We start from the raw sequence: 27,677 nt of genomic DNA, 5'->3' as shown, positions 1-27,677 counted from the left end.
AGGATCCTTCTTCTCTTTCGAAGGATATTGCAGATGTGGATCAGGACCTCGAGGATGTTTCTGATGACGATGATAATCCTGCCGACGCTGTGGGAGATTACAAAGTTCTCTCTCGCTCCCTTCTTGAACTTTTTGGAGAGGAATTCCAACCTGCTGCCCCTCAATCTCCTCAGTCCCAATTTAACAGAAAGAAGGCCAAGAAACAGTCAGCCTTCACCAAGATGAAGCTGTCTATCTCCGCAAAGAAGGCTCTCACGAAGATTGATGACTGGATGATGGAGCGGAGACAAACAGTTAAGACTTCCTTCTCGTTTCCACCAGCTCGTCTTGCATCAAGAGCGGGTATGTGGTATGCAACTGGAGAACCTTTGGGTCTGGGAGTGCCTTCCTCCTCCAAGGGTGACTTCTCTGGTTTAGTGGACTCTGCTAGAAGGCATGCTCTCAACTCAGCCAAGGTCATGTGGTCGATGTCGGAGCTGGATCATCTCGTCAAAGGTATTTTTAGAGCCTTTGAGGTTTTTAGTTTCCTAGACTGGTCGCTTGGGACTCTCGCAAGGAAAACTGAACAGATGGAAGGATCTAGGGACCTTACCAGTATTATGTCCTGTATGGATAAGGCCCTCAGAGATGGGGCGAATGAGTTGGCTGCTCTGTTCTCAGCTGGGGTCCTAAAGAAGAGAGCTCTGCTTTGCTCTTTTGCTTCTAGGTCTGTTACCAATGCACAAAAGTCTGAGCTTCTTTACGCCCCCCTCTCTCAACATCTTTTTCCCGAGTCCCTGGTTAATGACATTACGCTTTCTCTGGCCCAAAAAGCCACCCAAGACCTTTTATCTCGTTCTGCTCGTAAGCCCTTGGCAGCCCCTCCTTCTTCTTTGAAACGGGAGGAAAGGAGATTCCAGCAGCCCTTTCGGGGCAGGACTACTTCAAGACCAGATTTTAGAGGGAGAAGGCAAGAATCAGGACCAAGATCTACCAGGGGTTCTTTCAGACCTCGCTCCAGAAATGAAGTTCGTCTCCTCCAGACAGTAGGTGCAAGACTGTCAGGTTTTTTGCAGTCTTGGAAGAGGAGAGGGGCGGACACCTGGTCCCTCTCAGTCATCAAGGAAGGATACAAGATCCCCTTTCTGAAAAAACCTCCTCTCGCAGATGCTCCGCTGGCCTTAGTAGCCCGGTACTCAGATCCGGGGAAACAGAAGGCCCTAGTAGACCTTGTCGACCAAATGCTAGACAAGGGGGCGATAGAACCGGTTCGGGATCTATCCTCCCCAGGCTTTTACAATCGCCTGTTTCTGGTCCCCAAGAACTCGGGCGGATGGAGACCCGTCCTGGATGTCAGCGCTCTCAACGTATTTGTGGAGAAGACAAAGTTCTCCATGGAGATGACTCAGTCGGTGCTGGCGTCAGTACGTCCAGGGGACTGGATGGTGTCCCTCGACTTGCAGGACGCATATTTCCATGTCCCCATTCATCCGACTTCGAGGAAGTACCTGAGATTTGTAATGCAGGGCAAGTGCTTCCAATTCAGAGCTCTTTGCTTCGGTCTCAGCACGGCTCCTCAAGTCTTCACCAGGGTAATGGCGAATGTGTCAGGTTGGCTACATCAGGAGGGGATAAGGATATCCTTCTATCTGGACGATTGGCTGATTCGTTCATGATCGAGGGAGAAATGTCTGGAGGATTTACGGAAGACTTTTATGATGGCTCAAGATCTAGGCCTGGTCATCAACAGGGAGAAGTCTCAGATCAGACCGAATCAGACTATTCTCTATTTGGGGATAGTTCTGAATTCAGTTCTTTTTCGGGCTTCTCCCTCTCAGGAAAGACAGACCAAGTGTCTCGTAAAAGTCAGAACTTTCCTGGACAAGAAGAGATGCACAGCGAAGGAGTGGATGAGTTTGCTGGGGACTCTATCTTCCCTCGAACAGTTTGTCTCTCTGGGGAGACTCCACCTAAGGCCTCTTCAGCACTTTCTTTCGAAGACGTGGAACAGAAAGATGCAGGAAGACTCCTTTTCCTTCCCCATTCCAATAGAAGTCAAGACTCTTCTGAAGTGGTGGCTGGACCCAACCTTGTTAGGAGAAGGGATCTCCTTACACAAGAAGAACCCAGACCTAGTGTTGTTTTCAGACGCATCAGAGTCAGGCTGGGGGGCAACACTAGGAAGCAAGGAGGTCTCAGGCTATTGGGAAGGAATTCAGCTGGGATGGCACATCAACAACAAGGAGCTGATGGCCATTTTTCTGGGGCTAAAGGCCTTCAAGGACTTGGTGTCTGGGAAGATTGTGGAGGTCAACTCAGACAACACCACAGCTCTTGCTTACATCAGGAAGCAAGGAGGGACTCACTCTCTGTCTCTGTTCGAGACAGCAAGAGAGCTCCTTCTTTGGGCGAAGGAGAACAGGATAAACCTGCTGACGAGGTTTGTTCAGGGACAGAAGTATGTGAGGGCGGACATGCTCAGCAGGAAAGGGCAGGTCCTTCCCACAGAATGGACCCTCAACCAACAGGTCTGTCAGAGTCTCTGGAGGCTGTGGGGGAGACCCCTCATCGATCTTTTCGCCTCCAACTTATCCAAGAGGATCCCCATCTATTGCTCCCTAGTTCCGGACAGGGAGGCAATAGCAGTAGACGCCTTTTTGATGGATTGGACGGGGATGGACACTTATGCTTTTCCCCCGTTCAAGATCATCAATCTGGTAGTCAGGAAATTCGCCCTCCTCGATTCGGGACGGATGATCCTGATAGCTCCGTTCTGGCCGATGAGGGAATGGTTCACGGAGGTGGTGGACTTGTTGATGGACTTTCCAAGAAGCCTCCCTGCAAGTCCAAATCTGCTCAGACAACCCCACTTCGAGAGATATCATCAAAACCCCCTCGCTCTCAATCTGACTGCCTTCAGACTATCGAGAAGCTCGTCAGATCGAGAGGCTTTTCAGCGCAAGCTGCGAAAGCTATTGCCAGAGCGAGGAGGGTCTCTTCGCAGAGGGTCTACCAGTCCAAGTGGGAGACTTTTAGGACTTGGTGTAGGAAGCACAAGATTTCCTCATCCACTACCTCTGTGAGCCAGATTGCGGATTTCTTGTTGTACCTCAGGCAGGACGCTAAGCTAGCTGTGTCCACTATCAAGGGGTACAAAAGTATGCTCTCTTCCGTCTGTCGGCATAGAGGCTTGGACTTGTCTCGCGATAAGGACTTACATGACCTCTTGAAGTCTTTTGAGACGACCAAGTAGACCCAGTTAAAGCCCCCTTCTTGGAACCTTGATGTGGTTCTTAAATTTCTGTGCACCAAGAGATTTGAGCCCATCTCTCAGGCTCCCCTTAGGGAGGTTACCAAGAAGACCCTCTTTCTTTTGGCCTTAGCAACAGCTAAAAGAGTTAGTGAAGTCCATGCAATTGAAAAACAGGTAGGCTTCAATCTGAATGGGGCAGTTTGTGCCTTGAGATTAGACTTTCTCGCTAAGAACGAGAACCCTTCTAAGCCCTGGCCGAGGACCTTTGAGGTTCCTAACTTGACCAACCTAGTGGGTCAAGAGCAAGAGAGGCTGCTCTGTCCAGTACGAGCCCTCATGACCTACTTGTCTCGCACGAAAAGTGTGAGAGGCTCTTCTAGCTCCCTGTGGTGTTCTGTGAAAGATCCTCAAAAGCCCCTTTCCAAGAACGCTTTGTCCTTTTTCCTGAGGGAAGTGATAAGAGAAGCGCATCTCTTGTGTGAGGAGGAACACTTTGGGCGTTTAAAAGTGCAAGCTCATGAAGTGAGGGCCATTGCGACCTCGCTTGCTTACGGCAAGAACATGTCGCTCCGTCAAATTATGGATGCGACATTCTGGAGGAGCAACTCTGTGTTCGCCTCTCATTACCTCAGAGAGGTGAGGGTGGATTATGAGAAATGTTATACCTTGGGACCATACGTAGCTACGGCTTCTGTATTAGGCAAAGGAGTTACTACCTCCCCTCAACCTTAGTTTTGTTTACTTGTGCATAGGTTGGTGTATTTTTTATTGGTTGTCTGAGGACCTCGACTTGTGTACAGTCACCTCAGTATAGTTAGATATTTTTTATCTACTTTGCAAATGTTAGGTGGTTGGTTTGGTAAAGTTGCGGTTTTTTATTTTGGGCAATAGGTAGTCCTGAAGTCTAGTCAGATTGTTGGTCTCACCCCGTTGACAGACTCGATTGAGTGTTTTCAGCACTGCAGGTCACATCCTGGCTGACACTCCTAAGGGAAAGCGACTCAAGAGGCAGGAACCTTTGAAGTCAGCTACCTTAGCAGGTAATGAATCAAGGTGTTTATTTATCCTACAGCTTTTTTGGTTGTTTCCCCAACGATGTTTACTGTCTATCACCCTCCTCCAAGTGTGTTAATCAGCTATGTATATATAACTGCCAGGTAAATTCTATTCATAAAAATGGAGTTTTTATGATAAAACAAAGTTTTATGAATACTTACCTGGCAGTTATATATACATTCGAAGGCCCACCCACCTCCCCTTAGGAGACAGGTCGGGCATAGATGAACTGAAGAACAGAAAACGGGAATGATTCCTCCTACCACCCTTTAACGGGTGTTACCACCCAACCACCACAAGGCGGTTGCCTAGTTTAGAAAAATTCTGCCGAAATAGAGATAATTAGCTATGTATATATAACTGCCAGGTAAGTATTCATAAAACTTTGTTTTATCATAAAAACTCCATTTTGCAAATATGAAATCAATGCACGTCTAAGTGCAGTAAAACAAAAGTTACTTTCATTTTATAAATGCATAATCAAAGTAAAGATAATTATACATAATCATTCATCCAGACAGGGGCCTCTCTCTTCCTTGGAGGCCGTACTTCTGGCGCTGATGGAGGAGACTTAGGCTCATGAGCCACTTCGTTGTCGGTAGGAGTGGCGCCTGTTTTCTCATTAACGGGCAGTTCAGTGACCTTGAGGTGTCTTTTGTTCCTTATCGACGGAAGCCCACTACCATCTAGTCTTGCGATGTACTGTCTATGAGGTCGTTGCTTGACTATGATTCCCAGCCTGTTCCAGGCCTTGGTCATCTGGTTCTGAACTCTAACATGTGTGCCTAGCTGTTGGGGCGTTAGCCTCCTGTCACTGCCTCTTTCAGTTATCTTCTTATTTTTCAATATTAATCTTACCCGATAATCATGTAGCTGTCAACTCCGTTGCCCGACAGAATTCTACGGAAGGGATACGCCAGCGATCACTATACTAGAAGGGGGTGTACTCACCAGCGCCACCTGTGGCCAGGTACTGCAGTACTTCTTGTTGACACCACCTCAATTTTTCCTCTGTCGTGCTTCCGGCAAGACCTATATGGATACGCTTATAATTTTGGAGTCTTGTTCACGGTTTTTGGTGAAGTATTGCTCTAAGATTTCAGCTTTCGCTATACTGGAAACTTGTCTATTAGCTTAGATAGCTTTTATATTGATTTGACTAATGGTTAACGATCTTTTGCTTTAATTGGAATCCCCCTTGACTGTTCTTTGATTCAAGATGTCCGACCTTTCTCAAGCCCCTCCCCAAAGACGATGTAGGACTTGTATTAGGCGTATTCCGAAGGCCTCGGTTGATCCTCACACCGTTTGTTCCGACTGTAGGGGAAAATCCTGTCAGTTGGAAGATCGATGTGAGGAATGCGCCGGACTTTCGGAACTTGATTTTGTTCGATTCCTAAAGTATACCACTAAGTTAGAGAGAGAGAGAGTTAGGAGGAGTTCGGCTCGCTCTTCGCTTTATTCCTCACCCCATGATCCTCAACCTTTTCCTCCCCCTGTAGTGGCTACCCCCGAACCTACTTTTTGTGCTCAGCCTGATATGTCTGATGTTTTACGTGCCATTCAGGCTTTAGGTGATAAAGTGGAGTCGGTAGTGAGTGACCACAAGTTCCTCTTGGCGGACGTCAAGGAACTTAAAGTGAAAAGTGCAGTGGGAAGTGGTAGTGCCAGTGCTGTGCCGAGTGCTAGTGTCAGTGTCAGTGTTGTGCGTGAGGGTACTTCTGTGCGTGCCAGTCGTCCTCCCAGTCCGGGACCTCTTGCAAGCTCCCAAGCCCAGGGGAGAAGCAATGTCGAAGGGCAAAAGGGTTCGGCAGGCCTTGATCGGCGCACAGAAGTATCCTCGGTGGTTGCGGGCGTATCTTACGGAGATCGTCACTTCCACTCTCAGACGATTGAGCCTTTTATTTCCTCGTCTGCAGTAGAATTTTCGGGGAGAAAACGCTGGTCTCAGGTCTCAAGACCTCTTAAACGTAAAGTCCAAACCTCACGAGTTCAACAACCCGGATGTAGTCATTGGGCTAGCTCTGACTCGCCGCAGTCATCAGGTGACTGCACACCTCCTAAGAGAGGTAAGGCGATGCCTCAACAGACCTCAACTTCTGTTAAGGCTTTGCCTCAACAGACCTCATCGTCTGTTGATCCCAAGATGGCTTTGCTGCAGTCCATGCAGTCGCAGCTTGCGGTCTTAATGCGTGAGTTTCAGGCAGAGAAGGTTACACCTCCTCCTGCGAGCGCTCCTCCTCCTCTCCGCAGTCCAGTCTGCCAGACGTACGACGTTGAGGTTCCTCAAGCTACCTCCATGCGTGAGCTACCGCGTTGGGAGTTGCCAGTTACCAGCGTTGTGCAGCAACCTCCACCTTCCTTGAGGCAGGAATCTCTTACCACGCTACAACCTCCTCAACAATGGGGACAGGAGTCTTATGCCTTACAACCTCCTCTTCCTTTGAGGCAAGAGTTTCTTGCAGTAAGACCATCCTCGAGGCAGCAACCTCTTGAGGTACGACAACCTCTACCATCCTTGAGGCAGCCACCTCAGCTCTCGCAGCTGCAACCTCAACTCTCGAGGCAAGCTCCTCAAGAACCTCAACTCGTGAGACAGGAGTCGCGTTCTGCGCAGCCGCCACCTCAACTCTCGCAGCTCACACCTCAAGAACCTCAACTCGTGAGACAGGAATCTCTTACTGCGCAACCACCTCAACCCTTGAAGCAAGCGCAACTCTTGAGACAGGAACCTCATGCAATGAGTCAGCCACCTCAACGCATGCATCTACCACCTTCTCCTCTACTTGACCAGTCTTTGCAGCCTGAACCTCAGGTTTTACTTCAGTCGCCTCTCACCACACTTGCTCCTCAAACCTCCGCAGAACCTCCTTCATCCCAGCCTCATGACTTTGTCATTACCAGCCCTCATCCTCTTCAACAGAGACTTGAGGATGAGACCGCAAGTGTTTATGCACCCGCTTGTCAGGATTCTGCTGTTCAGCACACCGCTGTAACTTTACCTCTCGCTTCTCAACACTCAGGTGATGAGGTTTCTGAGGAGGAAGCTGCGCACCTTGATGATCCCTCTTCGGACGTGGAGGAACCCAAGTCGTTACCACCCTCCATTGATTTTCGCAAGGTCCTGGCTCTTTTCAGAGAGGTTTACCCGGATCATTTTGTTTCTGCTACCCCTCGCTCTCCTCCATCAGAGTTTTCTCTAGGCATGCAACCTGTTAAGTCGGCCTACACTAAGCTCGTCTTTGCTAGATCCTCTAAGAGAGCTTTAAGAATGTTAGGGGATTGGTTGCAGTCCAAACAGCAACTAGGGAAGACTTCATTTATGTTTCCTCCTACTAAGCTGACTTCTAAGGCGGGCGTATGGTATGCCACAGGAGAGGAACCAGGCTTGGGAATCCCTGCCTCTGCCCAGGCTGACTTCTCAAGTTTGGTTGACTCTCCACGTAGATCGGCTATGAGGCGCTCTAAGGTCTGCTGGACCTTTTCCGACTTAGATCACTTCTTAAAGGGTGTCTTTCGCGCCTTTGAGATTTTCAATTTTCTCGACTGGTGCCTGGGGGCCTTGAGCAAGAAGACTGCCCCTTCTGACAAGGACTCGGCCATGCTTATAATGTCCTGTATGGATAAAGCAATTCGCGATGGGTCCGGCGAACTTGCCTCCATGTTTGTTTCGGGAGTACTCAAGAAAAGGGAACAACTGTGCACTTTCCTTTCCACTGGTATCACCTCTTGTCAAAGGTCTCAGTTACTTTTTGCTCCGCTTTCTAAGTTCCTGTTTCCTGAGGAGCTTATCAAGGAATTGTCTGCGGCCCTTATTCAGAAGGACACTCATGACCTTGTGGCCTCTTCAGCTCGTAAGGCTAAGGTTGCTCCTTCGGTTCCTAGAACTTACCGCACCCCAGTGGCCGATACTCCTGCTACAAGATTTATTCCGCCCTTTCGTGGCAGAGCCCCCAGCCGAGGAAGTACCCGTCCAGACGCTTTCAGGGGCAGGTCTAAGAAAGGTCCCAAGCCTTCGAAAGGCAAACACTGACTCTCCTCCTCTCCAGACAGCAGTAGGAGCCAGACTCAAGATCTTCTGGCAAGCTTGGGAAAGAAGAGGTGCAGACGCCCAGTCTGTCAAGTGGCTAAGGGAGGGTTACAGGATACCATTCTGCCGCAATCCCCCTCTGACCACTTCTCCCATCAACCTCTCTCCCAACTACAAGGAAAAGGACAAGAGGCTAGCGTTACACCAGGAGGTGTCGCTCCTGTTACAGAAGAAGGCAGTGGTGATAGTCCGGGACCATCAATCCCCGGGCTTCTACAACCGTCTCTTTCTGGTGGCCAAGAAGACAGGAGGTTGGAGACCGGTGCTGGACGTCAGTGCGCTCAATGCTTATGTCACCAAGCAGACGTTCACTATGGAGACGACGAAGTCGGTCCTAGCAGCGGTCAGGCAGGAGGACTGGATGGTCTCGTTGGATCTGAAAGACGCTTACTTTCACGTTCCTATTCATCCAGACTCCCAACCTTTCCTGAGATTCGTTTTTGGAAAGGTTGTGTACCAATTCCAAGCCCTGTGTTTTGGCCTAAGCACAGCGCCTATGGTGTTTACGCGTCTGATGAGGAATATTGCAAAATTCCTCCACTTAGCGGACATCAGAGCCTCCCTTTATTTAGACGACTGGCTGTTAAGAGCCCCCACAAGTCGTCGCTGTCTGGAGAGTCTCAACTGGACTATGGACTTGATCAAGGAACTGGGTCTTTTGGTCAACTTAGAGAAGTCCCAGCTTATTCCCTCCCAATCCATCGTTTACCTGGGAATGGAGATTCGGAGTCAAGCTTTTCGGGCTTTTCCGTCGGCCCCAAGAATCAGCCAAGCCCTAGAGTGCATTCTGAACATGCTGAAGAGGAACAGTTGCTCGGTGAGACAGTGGATGAGTCTAACAGGGACCCTGTCATCGTTAGCCCTGTTCATCGAGTTAGGGAGACTCCACCTCCGCCCTCTCCAATTCCATCTAGCAGCTCACTGGGACAAGGATTTGACGCTCGAAGCGGTCTCTATTCCTGTCACCAAAGAGATGAAGACTACTCTCATGTGGTGGAAGACCAACATCCTTCTCAAGGAGGGTCTATCGTTAGCGATTCAGACCCCCAATCTTCATCTCTTTTCGGACGCATCAGACTCGGGCTGGGGCGCGACCTTGGACGGACAGGAATGCTCGGGAATATGGAACAAGGAACAGGAAACGCTTCACATCAACTGCAAGGAGCTGCTGGCAGTTCATCTGGCCTTAATGAACTTCAAGTCCCTCCTGCTAAACAAGGTGGTGGAGGTGAACTCCGACAACACCACAGCCTTGGCTTACATCTCCAAGCAGGGAGGGACCCATTCGAGGAAGCTGTACGAGATAGCAAGGGACCTCCTCATTTGGTCAAGAAGTCTAAACCTCACACTGGTAACGAGGTTCATTCAGGGCAATATGAACGTCTCAGCAGATCGCCTCAGCAGGAAAGATCAAGTCATCCCCACGGAATGGACCCTTCACAAGAGCGTGTGCAACAGACTTTGGACCTTGTGGGGTCAGCCAACGATAGATCTGTTCGCCACCTCCATGACCAAGAGGCTCCCTTTGTACTGTTCCCCAGTTCCAGACCCAGCAGCAGTTCACGTGGATGCCTTTCTGCTGGATTGGTCCCATCTCGACCTATATGCATTCCCGCCGTTCAAGATCATCAACAGAGTCATTCAGAAGTTCGTCTCTCACGAAGGGACACGGCTGACGCTGGTTGCTCCCCTTTGGCCTGCAAGAGAATGGTTCACAGAGGTACTACAATGGCTGGTCGACGTTCCCAGGACTCTCCCTCTAAGAGTGGACCTTCTACGTCAACCTCACGTAAAGAAGGTACACCCAAACCTCCACGCTCTTCGTCTGACTGCCTTCAGACTGTCGAAAGACTCGCTAGAGCTAGAGGCTTTTCGAAGGAGGCAGCCAGAGCGATTGCCAGAGCAAGGAGGATATCCACTCGTAGAGTCTACCAATCCAAGTGGGAAGTCTTCCGAAGCTGGTGCAGAGCCAATGCAGTTTCCTCTACCAATACCTCTGTAACCCAAGTTGCTGACTTCCTATTACATCTTAGGAATGTTAGATCTCTTTCGGCTCCTACGATTAAAGGGTACAGAAGTATGTTGGCTTCAGTTCTCCGCCACAGAGGTTTGGATCTTTCCTCCAACAAGGACCTACAAGACATCCTTAAATCTTTCGAGACTTCTAAAGAACGTCGTTTGTCCACTCCAGGCTGGAATCTAGACGTAGTCTTAAAATTCCTTATGTCTCCTAGGTTCGAACCTCTCCAGTCAGCTTCCTTCAAAGACCTTACTCTCAAAACTCTTTTCCTCGTCTGCCTTGCGACAGCCAAAAGAGTTAGTGAGGTTCACGCCTTCAGCAAGAACATAGGATTCACATCCGAATCAGCAACATGTTCTTTACAGCTCGGATTTTTAGCTAAAAATGAACTTCCTTTACGTCCTTGGCCTAGATCGTTCGAAATTCCTAGCCTTTCCAACATGGTGGGTAACGAGCTAGAGAGAGTTCTTTGCCCTGTCAGAGCTCTGAAATACTATCTTAAAAGGTCAAAACCTATACGAGGACAGTCAGAGGCCTTATGGTGTGCCATCAAGAAACCTTCGATGCCTATGTCCAAAAACGCAGTTTCGTATTATATAAGGCTTCTGATTAGAGAAGCTCATTCTCACATGAAGGATGAAGACCTTGCTTTGCTGAAGGTAAGGACCCACGAAGTGAGAGCTGTAGCCACTTCGATGGCCTTTAAACAGAACCGTTCTCTGCAGAGTATCATGGATGCAACTTATTGGAGGAGCAAGTCAGTGTTTGCATCATTTTATCTCAAAGATGTCCAGTCTCTTTACGAGAACTGCTACACCCTGGGACCATTCGTAGCAGCGAGTGCAGTAGTAGGTGAGGGCTCAGCCACTACATTCCCTTAATCCCATAACCTTTTTTTTTAACCTTTCTCTTGAATGCTTTTATTGTTGTTTTTTGGGTTGTTACGGTAGGCTAAGAAGCCTTCCGCATCCTGTTTGATTTGGCGGGTGGTCAATTCGTTCTTGAGAAGCGCCTGGGTTAGAGGTTGTGTAGAGGTCCTTTAGTATGGGTTGCAGCCCTTTATACTTCAGCACCTTAGGGTTGTTCAGCCTCCTAAGAGGAACGCTGCGCTCAGTAAGGAAGACGAACTTATTAAAGGCAGAGTAATGGTTCAAGTCGACTTCCTTACCAGGTACTTATAATTTCATTGTTATTTTGAATAACTGATAATATGAAATACGGGATACTTAGCTTACTGATATACATGTACACTGGTTTTCACCCACCTCCCTGGGTGTGAATCAGCTACATGATTATCGGGTAAGTTTAATATTGAAAAATGTTATTTTCATTAGTAAAATAAATTTTTGAATATACTTACCCGATAATCATGATTTAATTGACCCACCCTTCCTCCCCATAGAGAACCAGTGGACCGAGGAAAAATTGAGGTGGTGTCAACAAGAAGTACTGCAGTACCTGGCCACAGGTGGCGCTGGTGAGTACACCCCCTTCTAGTATAGTGATCGCTGGCGTATCCCTTCCGTAGAATTCTGTCGGGCAACGGAGTTGACAGCTACATGATTATCGGGTAAGTATATTCAAAAATTTATTTTACTAATGAAAATAACATTTTTCTCTGCTACCTGAAGTTCTCTTTTTCTAATGGATTTTCTCCAGTGGTGGTCTATCAAATAGTCGAGTTCTGCGGTCGGTACACTTTGGCATAGCTGTCTCCCAGTTGCCACTTGTGCCGTAGATTTATTTATACCTCGTAAGGGCGTGTTCAGGTATTGTAGCATTGCCAATGATACCTTGTCGTTATCGAGGCTTCCAGTCCTGCTGATACTTGTTCTAATTATCCTCTGTGCCGACTTAACTGCGGCCTCGGCTCTCCCATATGACTGCAGGTAGTGGGCCGATGAAAGGCGTATGTCAACACTCCATCTCCTGTAGAAGGTAATCATCTCTTCACTCACCAGGTTGGTGCTGCCGTTGGTAGACAATGTTCAGGTGCTCCCCATTGAGTGAAGTAATGCCTAAGTTTTGTCATAACCTTTGCAGATAAGGTTCCATTAGGGAAGTGGGCTATTTCTAGCCAGCCTGTAAGTCTGTCACAATATGCCTTATACATGTGTCCTTCAAGCTGAAACGGGTCCACGACAGTCTGTTGGAACGGATACTCAGGGGCAGGGGTCATTTTCATGACTTCTGCAGGCAATGATGGTGAGTTGTCGTCGCACGATGTACACCGTGAACGATGATGCTTGCGGTCACCCTCGATGTCCGGCCAATAGACCGAATGTCTCGCTCTTCTCAACATTGTATCTAGGCCTTGATGTCCAGCATGAGGTTGCCGGTTATCTGATGGCGGGGCCCTTCGGGAATGACAAGGTGGATGCAGTTGTCGTTGAAGCAGTATGTGACCAGGTCGCGGGATATAGAGAGATGTTCTCTGATGCCGTAGAAGGGCCTCAAGCATGCAATTTCTTGAGATTTCTTGGGGTTCCAGTCCCCTACAGTCACTCGAGCGACTAGTAGCTGATATGCTGGGTCATCCAGGGCTGCCTCTTCAACAGTTTTCTCGTCTATGTTGCACTGCTCCTGTAGGTTTTCTGTTATTGCTAACACCATAGCAATCATTAATTCTTCGTTGAAACTGGCATCCTGTCTATCTGGCGCCGTTCTCAGGGCAGGAAATCAAGAGAGGAAGTCAGCAGCATGATTTCTCTTGCCTGGTAGGTATTTAACATTGAAATTATACAATAATGTTTTCTCCTTTAATCTGATTAGTCTGGGGTTGGTAATATCGTCGAGACTTCTATTGCCTAGTAACTTGAGTAAAGGGCGGTGGTCCGTGACAATGGTTAAGTTCAGGCAGCCCAATAAGAATAATCGTGCCTTTTTTAAGCACCAGGCCACTGCAAGAGCTTCCTCCTCCCAGCTGCATACCAAGACTCGGAGGGCATGAGGAAACGACTGCCACAAAGCGCCATTCTCCAACCATCACTACAACAAAAGGGAGTTTCGACGGAGGTACAACTGCAATATTGTTGGAGGATGACGAAGCTCACGCCCTCCTTACTCCAGTCAATGACTGCAACAGTCGGCTGCAGCTTGTCGTAGTAGGTAAGGCCGTCCTTGGCCAACTTTCAGACAATGTCTTGAACTTGATGAAACTTCTCCTGAAGGTGCTCATCCCAATAGACCTGTTTGCCTGAGGGCTTCTTCAGCAGGTCTCTAAAGTGGGTCATGATGAACGCTGTTGTCAGGAAGGGGGCCAGCTGATTGACAAAACCATACCATGACCTGATGTCAGATATTGTGGGCTTTTGGGTCATAGAAAAACTTTTGATGGCAGATAAATAATCTTCTGAAGGTTTGTAGGAGTCCCAACTGACGTCGAGCCGACGAATTCCACTTCTTTCTTGCAGAACTTTAATTTTTCTGGTTTCAAAGTACAGTAATGCCTTTATATGCACAGACAGCGAGGAAGTCATACACATGCCAAAAGGCACTATCTACACTCGAATCAAATCATAAAGAAGTGTGTCGTCCACATACTTAAACTTCCTGGCATCATCGAAACGGTGTGTATATGCGTCGGAAGGAGCTATCCTGATGCCGGTTCCTGAGGTTCCTGTCCTTGCAATCCTGTCCCTAGGGGATGCAAATGAGGGTCTTCTTGGCGGTGGTGACATGCTGTGCCATGATTATTACTCTAGGTCCTCTTTTTCTTTTCGTTCACTGCGCCATGTTTGATCTTAAACTAGGCAGGATCAGGGAATGATAGTCAGCGTGGTTTCGTATCTTCATTGCAACTAACTCACAGCGGAGGGAAATACAAGTAGCCTGTGACGTGGACAATGACGTCTCTTATGTGGGCGGCGCTCAGGCGCTACAAGCAGCCTCATCTTACATCTTACAATTAGCTCATGTAGGTAGGCCCATGATGTCTTTAAAGGAGTGGGTATCTAAGGGTACTATCCGCAGTGACCTCAGTGCCAGTACTCCAGTGGAGACACCTGTGATTCCAGTGTCAGCACTGTTAAGTGACCCCAGTGGTGATCCCTGTACACAGTACTCCCTAAGTATCACCAATTCCTGCCACAACTGCCCAGTATCTGTGTTTCTGACCCCAGTCGATATTACCCACTTCTGATTTCTTATAAAAGCAAATTTTCCTCTTCCTTATGTTAGTGAGATGTTGAAATTGTGTTATTCTTTTTGGCATGATGAAATTCTTCCTGAAACCGAGAAAAAGATGTAAAAACGAGTGAATGGCAGAGGTCAAACTCCGTGTACTCTCTATGAGGTTTGTGGTAGGACTGAAGGCCAAAGGGTGTAATTACCATGTAGTACATCGTCTTGTGACTCACGGAATATATACAGAGGCCATTGCTCACTATTTGTTTTACATTAAAATGTAATAATTATCAAAATTTACAATAACAGAAGAAATACTGTACTGCATTTTCTTGTAGAGAACAGTGTTTTTGGCTTATTGTGTTACTTTTACTTTTTCAATATTAAACTTACCCGATAATCATGTAGCTGTCAACTCCGTTGCCCGACAGAATTCTATGGAGGGATACGCCAGCTATCACAATACTAGAAGGGGGTGTACTTACCAGCGCCACCTGTGGCCAGGTACTATAGTACTTCTTGTTGACACCTCCTCAATTTTTCCTCTGTCGTGCTTCCGGCAAGACGTTCTGGGATACGCTTATGATCTTCGAGTATTTTCACGGCTTTTGGTGAAGTATTCTCTCAGATTTCGGCTGTCGCTTTACTGGAAAACTTCTATATTAGCTTAGATAGCTATTATTTAGTCCTGATTAAACGGTTAACGATCTTTTGCTTGATTTTGAAACCCCACTTGGCTAACTCTTTTGATTCAAGATGTCTGACATTTCACAAGCCCCCACCCATAGACGATGTAGGTCTTGTAATAGGCGTATTCCGAAGGCCTCGGTAGATCCTCACACCGCTTGTTCTGACTGTAGGGAAAGACCCTGTCAGTTAGAAGATCGATGTGAGGAATGCGCCGGACTTTCGGAACTTGATTTTGTCCGTCTTCTTAAGTATTCAACCAAGTTAGAGAGAGAGAGAGTTAGGAGGAGTTCTTCTCACTCTTCACTTTTTTCCTCACCTCATGATCCCCTACCTTTTCCTACCCCTGTAGTGGCTACCCCCGAACCTACTATTTGCCCTCAGCCTGATATGTCTGTTGTTTTGCGTGCCATTCAGGCCTTAGGTGACAAAGTAGAGTCAGTGGTTAGTGATCATAAGTCTCTTATGGCCGAAGTCAAGGAACTTAAGGTCAAGAGTGCAGTGGGTGGAATTAGTGCCAGTGCTGTGACGAGTGCTAGTGTCAGTGCAGTGCCAAGTGCTAGTGTCAGTGTCAGTGTGGTGCGTGAGGATACTTCTGTGCGTGCCAGTCGTCCTCCCAGTCCGGGACCTCTTGCAAGCTCCCAAGCCCAGGGGAGAAGCAATGTCGAAGGGCAAAAGGGTTCGGCAGGCCTTGATCGGCGCACAGAAGTATCCTCGGTGGTTGCGGGCGTGTCTTCCAGAGACCGTCACTCCCACCTGCAGACGATTGAGCCCGTCTTTTACTCGTCTGCTGATCAATTGTCAGGGAAGAAACGCTGGTCTCAGGTCTCAAGACCACTCAAACGCAGAGTCCAGACCTCAAGAACTCAACCGGGCTGCAGTCATTGGATCAGCTCTGACTCGCCGCAGTCATCAGTTGAATGCACTCCGCCTAAGAGGAGTAAGGTTCTGCCACAACAGATCTCTGCTGTTAAGGCTTTACCTCAGCAGACCTTAGTGTCTGCCGACCCCAAGTTGACTCTACTGCAGTCCATGCAGTCACAACTTGCGGTCTTGATGCGTGAGTGTCAGGCTGAGAAGGTTACACCTCCTCCTGCGATCGCTCCGCCTGACCGCAGTACTGCCTGCCAGGCGTACGATGTTGAGGCTCCTCAGGATACCTTACCACGTTCTGAGTTTACTGTTTCCAGTGGTGTGCAGCTCCCTCCGCCTTCCTTAAGGCAACCTCAGCAATGGGAACAGGAAGCTTATACCTTACTTCCTCCGCTTCCGCTTGCAGTTCCACCAGTGAGGCAACACTCTCTTGAGGTACAACAACCTCTCCCATCCATGAGTCAGTCTCCTCAGCTCTCGCTGCAGCGAGCTCAACCCTCCTCAAGGCAAGCACAACACCTTAGCCTTGCGCCTCAGGAACCTCAACTCGCGAGACAATTACTGTGTTCTGCGCAGCCACTACCTCATCGCTCACAGCTCACACCTCAGGAACCTCAACTCGTTCCTCAGGAACTTGCTACTGCGCATCCGCCAACCACTCAGCAAGCGCAACCCTTGAGTTCAGACACTCATGCTAGGAGTCAGCCTCCTCCACCCATGCGCCTACCTTCTGCTACTTCTTTTGATCAGCCTTTGCAGTCTGAGCCTCAGGTGTTCCCTCAACAGAGTCTTGAAGAGGAAACCACAAATATTGTTGTTCCAGCTCGTGCTGACTCTGCTGTTCAGCATACCTTACCGATCTCTTCGCTACACTCTGGTGATGAGGCGTCTGATGATGAGGCGGCACACCTGGATCCCTCATCAGACGTGGATGAATCCAAGTCTTCTCCACCTTCTATTGACTTTCGTAAGGTCTTGGCTCTGTTTAGGGAGGTATATCCAGACCACTTTGTCTCTGCTATCCCCCGCTCTCCGCCATCTGAGTTTTCGCTGGGCATGCAGCCAGCTAAGTCTACTTATACTAAGCTAGTCCTAGCAAGGTCCTCTAAGAGAGCGTTAAGGATCTTAGGGGAGTGGTTGCAGACTAAGCAACACCTTGGAAAGACTTCGTTCATGTTTCCTCCGACTAAGCTCACTTCTAAAGCGGGCGTTTGGTATGCCACAGGAGAGGAACCAGTCTTGGGAGTACCTGCCTCTGCCCAGGCTGACTTCTCAAGTCTGGTAGACTCGCCTCGTAGAACAGCAATGAGGCGCTCTAAGGTTTGCTGGACCTTCTCAGACCTTGATCACTTCCTGAAGGGTGTTTTTAGAGCATTTGAGATGTTCAACTTCCTAGACTGGTGCCTGGGGGCCCTCAGCAAGAAGACCTCCCCTGCGGACAAGGATTCTGCCATGCTATTAATGTCCTGCATGGATAAGGCCATTAGAGATGGATCTGGCGAGCTTGCTTCGATGTTTGTGTCAGGGGTTCTTAAGAAAAGGGAACAGCTATGTACCTTCCTTTCCTCCAGCATCACACCTTGTCAAAGGTCTCAACTCCTTTTCGCTCCGCTCTCGAAGTTCCTCTTCCCCGAAGAGCTTGTTAAGGACTTGTCTGCTGCCCTGATACAAAAGGACACACATGATCTTGTGGCCTCATCGGCTCGTAAGACTAAGGTTGCTACCTCAGTCCCCAGGACTTATCGCACCCCAGTGGCTGATACTCCTGCTACGAGGTTCATACCGCCCTTTCGTGGTAGAGCCCCCAGCCGAGGAAGCTCCCGTCCAGACTCTTCCAGGAGCAAGTCTAGGAAAAGTTCCAAGGCTTCTAAAGGAAAAAACTGACTCTCCGCATCTCCAGACAGCAGTAGGAGCCAGACTCAAGATCTTCTGGCAAGCCTGGGAAAAGAGAGGTGCAGACGCCCAGTCTGTCAGTTGGCTGAGGGAGGGTTACAGGATACCATTCTGCCGCAAACCCCCTCTGACCACATCTCCCATCAACCTCTCTCCCAACTACAAAGAAGAGGACAAGAGGCTAGCGTTGCACCAGGAGGTGTCGCTCCTTGTACAGAAGAAGGCAGTGGTTATAGTCCGGGACCATCAATCCCCGGGCTTCTACAACCGTCTCTTTCTGGTGGCCAAGAAGACAGGAGGTTGGAGACCGGTGCTGGACGTCAGCGCGCTCAATGCGTATGTCACCAAGCAGACGTTCACGATGGAGACGACGAAGTCGGTCCTAGCAGCGGTCAGGCAGGAGGACTGGATGGTCTCGTTGGACCTGAAAGATGCCTACTTTCACGTTCCTATTCATCCAGACTCCCAACCTTTCCTGAGATTCGTTTTTGGAAAGGTTGTCTACCAATTCCAAGCCCTGTGTTTTGGCCTAAGCACAGCTCCTATGGTGTTTACGCATCTGATGAGGAATATAGCAAAATTCCTCCACTTATCGGACATCAGAGCCTCCCTTTACTTAGACGACTGGCTGTTGAGAGCCTCCACGAGTCGTCGCTGTCTGGAGAGTCTCAACTGGACTTTGGACTTAATCAGAGAACTGGGTCTGTTAGTCAACATAGAAAAGTCTCAGCTCATTCCCTCCCAATCCATTGTGTACCTGGGAATGGAGATTCGGAGTCAGGATTTTCGGGCTTTTCCATCGGCCCCAAGGATAAGCCAAGCCCTAGATTGCATCATGAGCATGCTGAAGAGGAGCAGTTGCTCGGTGAGACAGTGGATGAGTCTCACAGGGACCCTTTCATCGCTGGCCCTGTTCGTCGAGCTAGGGAGACTCCACCTCCGCCCTCTTCAATTCCATCTTGCAGCTCATTGGGACAAGGGTTTGACTCTCGAAGCAGTCTCTATCCCAGTCACCAAAGAGATGAAGACCACTCTCTTGTGGTGGAAGACCAATCTCCTTCTCAGGGAGGGCCTATCGTTGGCTATTCAGACCCCCAATCTTCATCTCTTCTCAGATGCATCGGACTCGGGCTGGGGTGCGACCTTGAACGGACGGGAATGCTCGGGAACGTGGAACGAGGAACAGGGAACGCTCCACATCAACTGCAAGGAGCTACTAGCAGTTCATTTAGCCCTGCTGAACTTCAAGTCCCTCCTGCTAGGCAAGGTGGTGGAGGTGAACTCAGACAACACCACAGCCTTGGCTTACATCTCCAAGCAAGGAGGGACCCATTCGAGGAGCCTATACGAGATCGCAAGGGACCTCCTCATTTGGTCAAGAAGTCAAAACCTCACTTTAGTCACGAGGTTCATTCAGGGCAACATGAACGTCTCAGCAGATCGCCTAAGCAGAAGGAATCAGGTCATTCCCACGGAATGGACCCTCCACAAGAGTGTGTGCAACAGACTTTGGACCTTGTGGGGTCAACCTACCATAGATCTGTTTGCCACCTCCATGACCAAGAGACTTCCGCTGTACTGTTCCCCAGTTCCAGACCCTGCAGCAGTTCATGTGGATGCTTTTCTGCTGAACTGGTCCCATCTCGACCTTTACGCATTTCCACCGTTCAAGATAATAAACAAAGTCCTTCAGAAGTTCATCTCGCACGAAGGGACACGGCTGACGCTGGTTGCTCCCCTTTGGCCTGCAAGAGAATGGTTCACAGAGGTACTTCAATGGCTAGTCGACGTCCCCAGGACTCTACCTCTAAGAGTGGACCTTCTACGTCAACCTCACGTAGACAGGTTGCACCCAAACCTCCACGCTCTTCGGCTGACTGCCTTCAGACTGTCGAAAGATTCGCTAGAGCTAGAGGCTTTTCGAAGGAGGCAGCCAGCGCGATTGCCAGAGCAAGAAGGGTTTCCACTCGTAGAGTCTACCAATCTAAGTGGGAAGTCTTCCGGAGCTGGTGTAGAGCCAATGCAGTATCCTCTACCAATACCTCTGTGACCCAAATAGCTGACTTCCTATTACATCTTAGGAATGAGAGATCCCTTTCAGCCCCTACGATTAAAGGGTACAGGAGTATGTTGGCTTCAGTTCTCCGCCACAGAGGTTTGGACCTTTCTTCCAACAAGGACCTTCAAGACATCCTTAAGTCTTTTGAGACTTCTAAAGAGCGTCGTCTATCCACTCCAGGCTGGAACCTAGACGTAGTCTTAAGGTTCCTTATGTCACCTAGGTTCGAACCTCTCCAGTCAGCTTCCTTCAAGGACCTTACCCTCAAGACTCTTTTTCTCGTCTGCCTTGCAACAGCTAAGAGAGTCAGTGAGGTTCATGCCTTCAGCAAGAACATTGGTTTCACGACCGAATCTGCAACATGTTCTTTTCAGCTCGGATTCTTAGCTAAGAACGAACTTCCTTCACGTCCTTGGCCTAGATCGTTTGAAATACCTAGCCTCTCCAACATGGTAGGTAACGAACTAGAGAGAGTTCTTTGCCCTGTCAGAGCTCTCAAGTATTATCTTAATAGGTCTAAACCTATTCGAGGACAGTCAGAAGCCTTATGGTGTGCCATCAAGAAACCTTCGAGGCCCATGTCCAAGAACGGGGTTTCGTATTATATAAGGCTTCTGATTAGAGAAGCCCATTCTCACTTAAAGGAGGAAGACCTTGCGTTGCTGAAGGTAAGGACCCACGAAGTAAGAGCCGTAGCTACTTCGATGGCCTTTAATAAAAACCGTTCTGTGCAGAGCATAATGGATGCAACCTATTGGAGGAGCAAGTCAGTGTTTGCATCATTTTATCTTAAAGATGTCCAGTCTCTTTACGAGAACTGCTACACCCTGGGACCATTCGTAGCAGCGAGTGCAGTAGTAGGTGAGGGCTCAGCCACTACATTCCCTTAATCCCATAACCTTTTTTAACCTTTCTCTTGAATGCTTTTATTGTTGTTTTTATGGTTGTTACGGTAGGCTAAGAAGCCTTCCGCATCCTTTTGATTTGGCGGGTGGTCAATTCATTCTTGAGAAGCGCCTGGGTTAGAGGTTGTGTAGAGGTCCTTTAGTAGGGGTTGCAGCCCTATATACTTTAGCACCTTTGAGTTGATTCAGCCTCCAAGAGGAACGCTGCGCTCAGTAAGGAAGACGAACTTAAAAAAGAGGCAGAGTAACGGTTCAATTCGACTTCCTTACCAGGTACTTATTATTTCATTGTTATTTGAGATAACTGTTATATGAAATATGGGATACTTAGCTATCCTTTAATCTTGTACACTGGTTTTCACCCACCCCCCTGGGTGTGAATCAGCTACATGATTATCGGGTAAGTTTAATATTGAAAAATGTTATTTTTATTAGTAAAATAAATTTTTGAATATACTTACCCGATAATCATGATTTAATTGACCCTCCCTTCCTCCCCATAGAGAACCAGTGGACCGAGGAAAAATTGAGGAGGTGTCAACAAGAAGTACTATAGTACCTGGCCACAGGTGGCGCTGGTAAGTACACCCCCTTCTAGTATTGTGATAGCTGGCGTATCCCTCCATAGAATTCTGTCGGGCAACGGAGTTGACAGCTACATGATTATCGGGTAAGTATATTCAAAAATTTATTTTACTAATAAAAATAACATAATTACCCTGTAACTATGAAAGTAGGTGGAATATTGACAAAATATTTTGTATACTCAATCTCCATTGCCATACGAAGCTTTGTGATTTTTTTCATTAATAATTACTGTACTTTTTTTATTGCAGGTTGCCCAGTTGGATCCAAACATAGTTGTGCAACTATTTTCTCCACTTGTTACATCACAGCGTATTATGTCCACCCAGTTTAACAATCCTTACACATCAGTATCTTGTCAGGATGGAACGACAGTTGTTTTTCAAGAAGTAAGGAAAACTATGTCTTTATATATATATATATATATATATATATATATATATATATATATATATATATATGTGTGTGTGTATATATACAGTACATATATGTATAATTGTGGTATTTAATTTCCATGTGTAATTAAGATAAAGTTGTTTCTGTATGTATATAAACCTTTCATTCTTTAAATAAGAAGTTGTTCCTATGGGAAATACAATTCATTGTCCTTTGAATAAAGAGATGTTTTCAGTGCAAGCTTTTATATGACAGTGGTGAGCGTATGCAAGTAGCCCCCTGCCCTACTTGATGCTGGTAAGCTACACTTTTGTGCTCCATTCTTTAGAACCCTGAGAAGTAAATACCCCGTCCTCTCTAGGTGTTTGGTGTTTCAAGTGTGGTTTACATGAAAGCAGCGTTGCCAAAGGTTCATAAAAAAATTTTAAAGAGGTAAAATTCTAGTAGTATTTCCAAAATTCCTCATACAGCCTATAAATTTTCAAACAAAATGTAATGACTGTATTGATTACAGAAATCTAGAAATTCTTTTAGGTGGAATATTTTTGCTATTGTTTATGTGATTATAGGTCTAGTTACTTTTCTGCTAACTTGGTAATACTGCAGTCAACTAACAGAGAAATTTTTTCCAAGGTTGTATTCAGCAACTATCTGTTTGTATTATTTCAGAACTCAGGCAACAGAGTCATTACCAATATATTGCTTTATTACAAAATATGAGAAAATAAATAAATACTGCATAAACAACTAATACTGTATGTCATAGCGTCGTCTGCTACGAGACCAATAGTTCGCATGTTTGATTGTAGAAGGGGGTTGGCGAGTTATCAGCTGATTACCAAAAAAAAAAAAAAGATGATAATAATAATTTGCTACTATAATTCATTAAATGAAGGGCAATATAAAAATAAATGAATTTATTACATATGAATGACAATTGTAGGTTTATATTCTATCTCTCGTGAGTTTGAGTGTGTGTATGTCAATAATTGGGTGTTTGAGGGGTGTCAAACTCCCCTATACAACCTTTTCTTAGTGTTAAGACACAGGGTGATTTTGGGGGTCATTATGACAAAGGAAATACGGTAATTCTGTTCTAGGGGGTCTTTCAACCCATAAATCTTTGAATCTCCCTGTTTTAAGGGACAAAAGGTTTGTACTCATATGTGAATGAGAACAAATAAAGGCTTTTAAAAGCAATTTGTATTTTTCCTAGCTATACAAACCTGAGTCTTTTAAGCTTAACTTCCCATCTCAACCACCTCTCTCAGTCCTGAGCAAGTCAAAAGTGATCTCCCAGTTGTTGGAGGTGGTGGAGGCTTCCTGTCCACTTCTGCATACTGTAAGCCATTGACTACCTCATTAATAAATCAACAGCTTTTGCAGCTCTGCTGAAGACATTTACCCTATTTTAAAGGAATCATGTTTTTATACCTAGGAAACATACAAATTTTATAATTTATATTGTATTTTCTCTCTCTCTCTCTCTCTCTCTCTCTCTCTCTCTCTCTCTCTCTCTCTCTCTCTCTCTCTCTCTCTCTCTCTCTCTCTCTCTCTCTCTCTTTATTTTTTATTTTTTTTGTGGGGGGGGGGGGGGCAGTTTAGCATAGATTTTGGTGATGGGTCATCACCCTTTTTGCAGTTCATTTTTACTTAATATGATGACTTTGTGCTGCATTTAGCCATTGATTGCCCTTATGATGTCTCCTTTTTTTCCTTTATCTTTCAATTGCATTTAACATTGTCTGGTTTCATAAGTTTCTCCTTTCAGTGAATTTAAGAAATGTATTTGCATTCACAATGTTGACACATGGAATCTTGATTAGGTCAAGAGTCAATGTTGTGATGGTGGTTGATCTTTACAAGCTTAATTAGCAGCTCTTATCTATATCATCGGTGGTCATGCTGGTAGATTAGTAGAAGAGTAACATAGAAAGCTCTGTGTAGTTTGTCTAGTCATTAAACTTTCTAGACAGTGCTACTTTTCTTCTAGAATGGCTGGTCTTCCTTCTATTGTAGTTATGACATTTTATTTTGGTTTATTCCTTACAATATTTTCATTTTGAAATTTTTTGTGTGCAAATAAATTCTGTAGCATAAATTGGTAGTTGCATTTAGCTCTTCTTTGGTCTTCTACAGTGACCAAGGTGTTGTCATGTAATTTATTCTTGGTAATTTTTGTCTGTTGTTTGACAGTTCTGTTAAAAAAGCCATTATTATTACTGTATTATTATTACTGTATTATCATTGTTATTATGATTATTATTATTATTATTATTAATACTAGCTAAGCTACAACCCTAGTGGGAAAAGGAGGATGCTATGAGCCCAAGGGCTCCAGCAGGGAAAAATAGCCCCATGAGGAAAGAAAACAAGGAAATAATAGATTAACTATGAGAGAAATGAACAATATGCATTAAATATATTAAGAACAGTAACAAGATATATAAACTAAAAACGTGAATAAATACAAGAGGAAGAGGATTAAGATAGAATAGTGTGCCCGTGTGTACCCTCAAGCAAGAGAACCCTAACCCAAGACGGTAGAAGACCATGGTACAGGGGTCATGGTACTACCCTAGATTAGAGAACAATGGAATGATTTTGGAGTGTCCTAGAAGAGCTGCTTACCATAGCTAAAGTGTCTTCTACCTATACCTTTACCTCTTCAATAGTATCCCTTCATGTGGAACAATGCTTAAGGCCTAGATGAATGAAGGTACTGTATTGTCAAGCCGGAGGTATTCACTGAATAATTTTTGTAGCTGTTTGGGTGTTTTCTGGATTCGGTAAGAGAGAGGCCAGAGTTGTACGCATTCTTGAGGAAAGTTGTGACATATTGAGTATTTGCTGTATGTGTATACTTGTGCACCCAAGAAAGGGAGAGCACTGCTGGAGCTTTGTTCCCCAGTGGATAAAAACCAAAGAACTCCTCATGTTATGCGTATGGCTTCCAGGTCTTTTTTCTCTTTTTTCAAGATCATTGAAGGTTCATTGGCTTATTTTGAGTAGGTGAAGATGAATCTGTTCTGGATGTGAAGATGCACAAAATATTTGACTTTTCATTTAGTGGTTTACAAAATTGGATTTTGACTATATTTTCTACAAATCAATACTTGGAACACTTTTAGATATGGAAAGGGAAAGAGGGTGTGATGCAAATGCAAACTTATAAAGCATAAATCTTTCGGTTACAAGGCAATTTAAAGAAGTCATTGGTTGTTGAGTTTAATATATTTTATCTTGGTTCATTTTTTCCTTCATTTTCCAGTCTCATGAAGTGAATAAAAAGGAAAATACCTGTCCATTTTATTGCCAAGATCATTGTCCTTTTATCCGTCATTTGGTGTTTGATTTTTGGGGTAATGAATGAAGGAGGAATATCAGATTGGATGATAGTTTTTAATCTTTATAAAAACTTATGAATTATTTTGTTTTTTCTATCATCAGCAGTCAAATAATTTTTTCTTGAATATTACTTACATTATCTATTTCCATAGTATGCTGGATATCTTTTTGTTGGGGTTGGAAGTCAGGAAGAATCACACCTCCAGCGCATTATAAGCGTGGCAATACGCATTGTTCAACTCCTAGTTGGGCCATGTGTCACAGTGTAAGTATAATTTCGCTATCATTGTACAGTAATGATTTTTTTCCATTTATTGAATATAAAATTAAGTGATGCTTAATGTTTTTCCTATGTGTTATATTGTAAGTATAATACATAATTTATTGTAATAACCTTTTGATACATAATGACAATAGATTTTTATTGACCCTTAATGTGCTTGATTTCTTCATGAGAGAATTCCAACAATTTTTATAATAAGTATTTCATATAAACATTTGTTTACAGAGCTCTTATTATTGGTAAGTTGTGAAGACAATTTGTTTAATGGTTTGCTTTATTGCCAGACTGAAAAAGAGTGGAGAGAAGAGCTTTATGTTGGACAATCTACTAGAAGCTTGGCAGAACCTTTATTCAAAAGAGCAGAGTTACTTGGTTGAAGCTGTCGAGAGGCTTGTTGTTAATGCTGAGCTCTCTGGTGCGGCTGTCAAAGCTCTTGCTGCTGTCATTGACAAATTAAAGTCTTCTAAAGAGCTGACGCCCTGCCATGCCCTATTCTTTGTTAGAAACAAATTACTTGCTCTTTATTCTAGGTATGCTTGTTTCTTCTTTGTATTTGTTATATTAGTTTAGAATAGTAAAATTTTTTGACCTTAGGTATCCTTCTTATTGTACTGTACTGCATAGTAGAAATTGTTTGGTGCCAAATGATTGCTTGGATTTTACATTCCTGCTTACAGTGTTGCTCAGGGAGTTGTACTAGAAAAGTGAGTTTTATTCATGGCTGTTGCTACTGTTGTCATAAATTTTCAAGTACTGTACCACATTTTCAAGAACCACTTCAAGAAGAAAGACCAGACCAAGATAGCTTCCCAGAAGTCCCTTAATTAGATATTCTTGTAATTGCAAATGTATATTTTACTAGGCAATACAGTATGAATACCAGTAGTTAAGGGATTTTATATATTCTTAATGGAAATTATATCTAACATAAATTATAGTTTTCAATATTAAACTTACCCGATGATCATATAGCTGTCAGCTCTGCTGCCCGACAGAAAAACCTACGGGCGGAATACGCCAGCGATCGCTATACAGGTGGGGGTGTACATCAACAGCGCCATCTGTCAAGTAGGTACTCAAGTACTCGATGTCAACATAGAACCAATTTTCTCTCTGTCGTGCCACTGGCAAGACCTACTAAATACGCTGTTACTAACTGGATTTGTTTTCACAACGATTTGGTGAAGTACACTATTCCAGTTTTGAGCTTTCGCTATGCAGGGGTTTTATCTTCATTTCAAAACTTGAACTCGTTTTGGATAGATTTAATTATGGTGACGAAGAGAGTATGGACTCTCTTTCACTTTTAAATGGCCGACCCTTCCCTTAGACGGAAGTGTGTTTAGGTTTTTGGTAATTTTGCTTAACACGTTATAGAACTATATATTTTATATCTCTCCGCCTTTATAGGCCTCTTCGATTAACTTTCCATTTATTATAAACATATAACAATAAATTTTTATGTTTGTTTATATGCGACCTTTCCTGATAGTAGGCGGTCCTAACTTGGAACCGAAGTTAATTAACATTGAGCCCGTTATATCGTATTTAACCTTTAAAGAATTTAATACTTTTTAAATTTTAATGTTTTATGAAAGAATTTCTTTGATAGTCTCGTACTGTTTTCAAAGATGAACTAACATTTAGTTTTTAGTCTACGCAGTTGTTGACGTTCAGGACGTTCAACATGCGCTCTATCGTTACGATAGAGAGAGAGTGTATCACGGTTTCACTTTGCAGTAAGAGTAAACCGATTCTGGCGTTTCGTTCATTCTTTCTTAGCTTAAATGGTTTAAATTCTAAATTGAAGGAACTTTTTATTTGGAAAACCTTTCAGTTTTTTCCTTTAGCAAATAACATGTTTTAACGATATATAATTGGGCTCTTCTCTCAGGTGCGAAATCAAGAGAGAAAGAGAGAGAGAGATAGAGACGGAGGGAGAGAGAGGAGAATAAACGTTTCGTTCAAGCTGGTAACGTTGTTCTCGTTTTTTTACTCTCCTCCCTAGTCGCTGTAGGGGAAGAAGGTAAAACGTTTCTAGGGTTTTATTCTTGTTCCCAGGCTATGTGCGGTGAGAGATTGTAAACGTAGTTTATTTGATCTAGTGTTTAGTCTCTTTCCCAGC

General features: G+C 45.4%; 1 protein-coding gene across 1 annotated transcript in view; it reads left to right on the top strand.

Annotated features, from left to right (window-relative positions):
• Positions 1-27,677, top strand: part of HPS1 (Hermansky-Pudlak syndrome 1 protein) — a 67,525-nt gene that overhangs the window by 5,520 nt on the left and 34,328 nt on the right. Inside the window, exons 2-4 of the mRNA XM_068394965.1 lie at positions 21,777-21,914; positions 25,422-25,534; positions 25,837-26,082. Of these exons, the coding sequence (XP_068251066.1) occupies positions 21,777-21,914; positions 25,422-25,534; positions 25,837-26,082 (497 nt within the window). The remainder of the gene's footprint in view (positions 1-21,776; positions 21,915-25,421; positions 25,535-25,836; positions 26,083-27,677) is intronic.

Source organism: Palaemon carinicauda, chromosome 20, assembly GCF_036898095.1.
Source record: "Palaemon carinicauda isolate YSFRI2023 chromosome 20, ASM3689809v2, whole genome shotgun sequence".
Classification (NCBI taxonomy): Eukaryota; Metazoa; Arthropoda; class Malacostraca; order Decapoda; family Palaemonidae; genus Palaemon; species Palaemon carinicauda.
The sequence above is the reverse complement of the archived record's forward strand: the minus strand, read 5'-3'. Positions and strand labels throughout refer to the sequence as shown.